General features: G+C 40.2%; 1 protein-coding gene across 2 annotated transcripts in view; it reads right to left on the minus strand.

Annotated features, from left to right (window-relative positions):
* The window catches only part of sema3h (sema domain, immunoglobulin domain (Ig), short basic domain, secreted, (semaphorin) 3H), a 94,233-nt gene extending 91,806 nt beyond the window's left edge, over positions 1 to 2,427 (minus strand). For both annotated transcript variants that reach the window (XM_068733013.1, XM_068733012.1), the window contains exon 1: positions 1,839 to 2,427. In XM_068733013.1, the coding sequence (XP_068589114.1) occupies positions 1,839 to 1,938 (100 nt within the window). In that variant the 5' untranslated portion in view covers positions 1,939 to 2,427. The remainder of the gene's footprint in view (positions 1 to 1,838) is intronic.
* Between the last annotated feature and the right edge of the window lie 4,264 nt (positions 2,428 to 6,691).

Below are 6,691 nucleotides of genomic sequence, written 5' to 3' on the forward strand. Positions count from 1 at the left end.
ACATAATTCATGCATGCTCACAAAGACACACACACAAAGCAGCTACTTCAGCAGCTCTTCACATTTCCACATTCAGCTTTCATTAGAGCAAAATTCCCACCTGGGAGAATCCAACAAGGTTTCCCTTTCCCCTCTCTCTGTACTTTCTAGGTCACGATTGGTCGACTTCAGCCTTATCACATCTACTTCACAGACCCTTTGTGTTTTGGCTTATGTAAGAATGTGTAATCAGTTGGTTTCTAATGCCATGGTGTCTCTAGTTAACATGAGTTTATCTGACCGTAACTAAAGGCCTGGATACCTCAGAGAAGTTTTTAATTTGAAGGCGAATCCCTGTGGATATGGCTGAGGGAAAATTTCAGACCACAAATCTTCTTTCAATTAGAATATGCAGATTTTTGCTTTTTCATTACTTTTGACCGTCACATTTGTTATACCCAAACAACAAAACACCCAACGTGGCTCAAAGTGTTGAACCCTATCCTGTTTGGAGGAGGAGACTGATGCATCAAATGGATCCTTCTATTCTCCAGTGATTCAAACCCCACCGCTGCCTCCACAAGGTTAACAAATGCCAACAACTATTAGAAGACTGGCCAGCTCCACTGCACCCTCAGAGAGGACCAGTCGACTCCAATTCAACCACGACTAACAGGAGAGACTGTGCTCCTGTTCGATACTGGCACGTTGACGCAGCATTACAACATTGTTAATGCAACGTGCTGCACAGCGGCAACTAACAAGTGCATGAAGAAAAAGACTGAGAAACGGAAAAAAGCGGGTTGAAATACATCAGAGTACCAACAGACAATTGAGTTATCCACCACAGTATTTGATAAATTGCTGAAATTACACATTTAGTAACAATAAATTATGGCGTTCCTTTCCCATTTTTATGGAGGTTCTGTTGTGTCTTTTCCAGAAATCTTTGCATGGATTTCACTGTGGTGGACAGATTGGCCTGGGGCCAAGAAATGATTAATTTGGTGGGGATCTGGATCTGGGACTTAAGCCATCAGATAATCATGTCTTTGTTAGCCATAACTGAGACTAACAGACATGGACACTTGATTTCAAATCCTGGGGGGGGTTTAGTCCTGTCACGAATAACAGGGATGATGAGTCTTTGGGTGTGAAGCTTAATTGCTGAATTAAAAAAAAAAAGATGAATGGTAACACTATAATCCAAACTGTCCTTTGCAAACATCTACTATACTATACTATATACATCTACTTTGATTAAACAGACTTCACCATTCAACTTTGACCCACTCTACTTTCTGTAACAGTGTTTGCACACAGTTTTCCAGTGTATTCAGAGAATATGAGCAACTTTTCGCTTCAGCTTTACTTACAAATAAAGTAGCTAAAGATAGTCTGGCTACAGTATTAACTTTACAACTATCTGACTTTGTTGTAACAATGTAAAAACTATGAAAATCATGCTGAATATGTAATTTAGGAAACTTTCTAACATCGCAAGTGTGGTGGAGAGGCAAAATGAGCACTTAAATGATGTCACTTTTGAACAGAACTCATGGTGAGTGGAGAAAGGGAGGTTGGTGGGGGCTAAAAACAAGGCTGTCACAGCCAAATGTGAGGAAGATGAGGTGATTACAGAGATGGAGGAAGTGAGACAGTGGGGGAAAGGAACAAAACGGGTAGAGGGACAAGGTATAATTTGTGCTCCACATATCGCATGACAGTGATAGAACAGGAACGAAAGAAAAGTGAAAGACCAGGAGAGGTGCGTGATGTGTGTGTGGAGAATGACAGCGCAACAGATGTATTAGACAGTAAGAGCAAAGAAAAACCACTCAAAACAAAAAGACTCTTACCGGAGTGTGTGAACTGCAGTCTTGGTTGAGATGCTCTCCATGCCCCCGTTAAGGTAGCCCCAAGGTGGGCGAGCAGGACCGCAGTCACCGGCCAATACATCCTCCTCACACACACACAAACGCAGTCCAAGCCCAATCGTACAAAATGCAGGCAACTACAGTAACAGGTGCCCGACGCAGTGTTGGTCAAAATCTCAGTGTTGCATTCAGGTGAAGTGCTAAATCCAAACACACACTCACACACACACACACACAGGTACACACACACACACTCTTAGTCCAAAGTGCTGCACCGGCAAGAAGCAAAAGTCCAAGTTGCAAAGATACTGAATCCAAACAGTCTTGTGTCTTGAGTCAGGCTCCAATAAGTCCAGATCCGGAAAAAAATGCACTTCTCCTAACACCAGCACTCACACACTTTACCATCTATGTGTTTGTGTGTTTATATTGTGTGTGTGTGTGTGTGTGTGTGTGTGTGTGTGTGTGTGTGTGTGTGTTTGTGTTTCAGAGATGGACGGAAAAATGTATTCCAAGAAAAAAGTAAGTTGTCTCTCCGCTGCCTCCTCGCAGCTTGACAGCTCTCTTCTGTTCTGTCTCTCGTCCCAGCTCCTCTCTGCATGTGACTGCTCTCTCACTCGCTCTCTCACTCGCTCTCTCTCTATCTCTCTCTCTCTGGGAGGCGGAGGGAGCAAGATCCAGGATCATTGTGGCCACCCTGCACACACACACACACGGATGCAGGCACGCACGCCTATTCATTCCTCCGGGAAAACCAAGTTAAAGTGGAAATGAGAGAGACAAATCAGCTTTCATCTTTATTCCCATTTTTCTTTCTCTCACTTTCTCAGTCCCTCACTTCCTCTCTTTCACTCCTTTTCCCTTTGCCCTTACTCTCTCACTTACACTTTTTCTTTCCCCTACATACAGTCATTATAATGTATAACACATATAACACCATCTACGAGCTTTACAGAAGGCACACAAACAATGAAATAAACAAAGTGAATTTCAGCAATGTTTGATTTGGTAGGAAGAATAACAATTAGAGAAAAGTAAACAAACAAATGCAAAAAAAAGCCAGTAGGCTCCTGCTTCAGGACCTCAGACTGTGTAAAGGTTGACACGGGGAAATTTATAATTAGGGCCCAAGCCATGAAGTGCATTACAAGTAATGTTTAAGATCAGAAAAATCAATTCCAAAACAAATCTTCTCATTCACTTTTTCAGTGCCTCAGCCTCTTTCTCATTATTTTCTCGGCTTCCGCTCTCAACCCAAATGCAATCATTAGCGCTTGTGCCTTGGTTCTTACTGTGTTATTTTCATTAGATAGCTGCTCGCTGGGGTACGGCAGCGCAGGCTGAATTTTTTACCAGCTTCAAGTTCAATAACAGGCTAACCGAGACAATTTATTCATTCTCTGGGATAAATAATGAATTTAGGTTGCAGCAAACTAACAAGTATACATTCTCTCCAAGGATTTCTGATTCCTAAATGATTTACGCTCCAGACTTGTTTGCTATTGTACATCGCATAATTAGGAGAGATTTTTTTTCTTTTTCAAGTTTCATGCAGCAGTTTAATTATATGATTAGAAGTCCTGTAACCTGGTGTTTACACAACCTCACACAGCTTCTAATTGGATGAGGGCAAATCTGATCAAACTGCTTGTTCATTAAGTTATCTAATTATTTAACAGAAGAAGAAGTTGCCTCTTGTGTTATACAGACTGACTCCAATGATGGCACTGTGCCCCTAGAACAACACATCCATTTTTATTATCATCATCATTAGTAGTAGTAACATTGGTTTTTACTGCCTACCTCTCATGGCTGTGTTGTTTCTATTGTGGCCATCATCCTGATCTCAGGATCGCCTGTCAATCAAACGGTGTAGATACTGTGACTTTGTTCACTTTCATTTTCACCTGATGACATCACTGTATGTGACAAGAAGACAAACAGGGAACATAACATTCACCAATCTTGGCAACAGCAGATATTCTGCAGATAATCTGTGTTTAAAAACTGCAAATGTAAAAGTTTGCATTGTCTGAATTACCTTTTTATTCAGTTGGTGATAAGGCAGTTAAAAAAATGGACATTTAAGCTATTCTGATACAGATTACTCTGAGACATTACTCCGAGGATGTGCTGCCCTTTCCCGCCAAAGATCTAGGAAATACAGTGTGAGAGACTTAGAAATGTTAAAATTCTTTAATGTTCAAGTTTGCCTTTCTGTTGAAATTCCACAAATTTGAAAAACTGGACTAGTAAAGTGTAAAGGTTAAAAGTGTAAAAGTTTGACATTTCGCAATAATACTACTGCAATAGAAAAACAGGAAACTGTGGACGCACCAGTCATCCCTTGAACACGTGAGTCAACGAGTCACAATCCACTGACTCTTGTTGCATCTTTTATATTCTCATGGTTTCTAGCAACAAGAGACTTCAGTAGTGGATCTCATAAAGCTCGCCTTAGGCCTGTCAGCCATTTAGAGCCAAACAGAAAGAGAGCTAGATGCAGATCATTCTCTGTTAGTTCTATGGGCAACAAACAAAAGGGGGCTCCTGTTGCCACCATGTGCATCACATCTGAGGAGAAAAGATTGAAAAGACTAGTAATCGTCACTTTCACCTTTCTCACTTTAAGCTCCCCGCCATGAAACTGACTCACAAGGACCTCCTAAACTCTTGGGTCATGGAGAGACGGGACAATTACAAGCTCTTCACCAATCTCACCTGATCAGTCAGCGTGTTAATTACAACGAATGGCTGCCCATGCTAGGGTGAACAAAAAGCTTCTGATTCCTCTCTGACAAAGTGACGTCAATTAGTGAATTAGCGAATGAGCTCAGGCTGCCGGGATCATTACTGGTCTCACATCTCACCGCTGCTATTCTCCACAAACCACATAGACACACACACACACACATCCATTAACTCATGAGCATTCCCTGTGTTTCGTGGGTTGAGTGAGAATGCATCATTTTAATGAGATCTCGTTGTCATCTTGTTGTTCTGTATGCTTACTTTCATGAGGTCTGCGCCCCCTTTTCAGGCTGATATGAACCCTAATGTCATTAATTCACAGTGTGTATGATAGTCGTGGTGGGTATAAGTGGTAAGAAGACAAAAAAAAGGATAATTTCAGCTGTTTTTAGAAACATACTGTAAGTGAGGGTGCTTTAAGATGGCTGTTTCTTAGTTTTATAATACAGGGGCCCATAACAGTGGGGTTCATAGGTGATTTTAGCTTGAACCCTCCTCCCAACTTGGTCACTTAAAATGTCATATAAATACATTAAACAGGTCTTTTTGTATTATTAGAGATGAGAGTGAAAGCAACTTGTTGTCTTCTTTACGGACAGCAATGAAGAAACAGGTGAAGAGATGTTAACATTAGTATTATTTGTTCTAAACCCTTTTATCCTGTTTAATAAAGAGCCCATCTAACTGACACAACAGTTACAGCACACATATAACAATTCTTCTTAAAAGAAAATATGAAATAGTCATTCTTGTGGTTAGGTGGTAAGTTAGGTGGTAATACTGTTAACTGTAAGCGAGTAACGTTACAGGTGCGTCTAAGTGTCCTTTGTATTTAAGATATTTTTGAATGTTCTAGTGAGAAAAACAAATGCACAATGAGATAAAATAAGACTACCAAGTTTAAATATAACATTAAAAGTTTAAAACCTTACCCAAATATGTCTATGGGCCGTGGTCTCTGAGTGAATAAACTGAACGGTAATAACTCACAGAGGTGGGACGGTGCTGCCATCTTACGGGTTTAGGAGACACTGAATTCCCGCGAGAATCTCGGGGAGAGTAAACTTCTAACGAGACTTGTTTTTTTGCTTGAGTATTTCTGCACGCCCAAAGTGAACAAAACATGTACCAACAACGAACCTGCCAAACTGAAACTGTTGCAGCGCCACAGAAGATGAGAAGGAACTATTATATCTGCACAAGAGATGTAATGACAGCGTTATATCACTAGAGGCCAGTGTGTGATTGGGTAAATTTAGTATACTGTGAGCGAAGACACGTATTGAATATGGTTCAGACTATGTTAAAGACATTTTAAAATATATATAATCTGAACAGAAAATAAATAGCACTTGAATGTGTACATGCCTTTATGTTGTCTTGAGACCCTGCAGGCATTATTTTTTACTATTTTTCTGAAAAGAAAAAAACGGTGAGGGAAATATTGAATTAAATTTAAATGCTGATGTTCAGCCCAATACATTCTCCACACTACCCTATTTTGGCTTCCTACCTGCTGTGAATCGCACAGGTCAAAACTAAAGTTTTAAGAGAAATGGTGGTGAGAAAGACATTTAGACTGTAGATTTTGTCTAATATTTCAAACAATTCTATATAATGTATGATATTCTTGCCTAAATTTGTGACATTACATATTAAATTCCAGCACACCAGCACAAAGATGATTTTCCATTTTTTTCTTATTACAAATATACCATAGACAAGTGGGCTTCATTTAATTATTATGTAGGTAGTATTTCCATAAGTAGTTGTAGTAATAGTCAAGTATAATGTATGCCTTTGCAGTGATATTTGATTACAGTGTGTTTTTCATTAGGGGCTACATATTTATAATATTAGCCAATTAGGTTAAATCCCAGAGAGTCGTTTGTATTTAAATTCTTGAACAGACGTGAGTGTGTTTCTGAGAGGGTGGAGTGTTGTAGGGAGTGGTGGGTCGGCTGATCATCCTGCGCGCTCCCGTCGTGATGTGTTGGAACCTTTTGTGTGGGGGCGCGGCTGTCAGGAGCGCGAATGAAGATAAACCTGAGACAGTGGAGAACCTACTGTAGAATATAAACGGC

The sequence above is a fragment of the Cebidichthys violaceus genome, unplaced genomic scaffold, assembly GCF_023349555.1.
Source record: "Cebidichthys violaceus isolate CVI_PGR_0920_01 unplaced genomic scaffold, fCebVio1.0.p SCAF_6, whole genome shotgun sequence".
NCBI lineage: Eukaryota > Metazoa > Chordata > Actinopteri > Perciformes > Stichaeidae > Cebidichthys > Cebidichthys violaceus.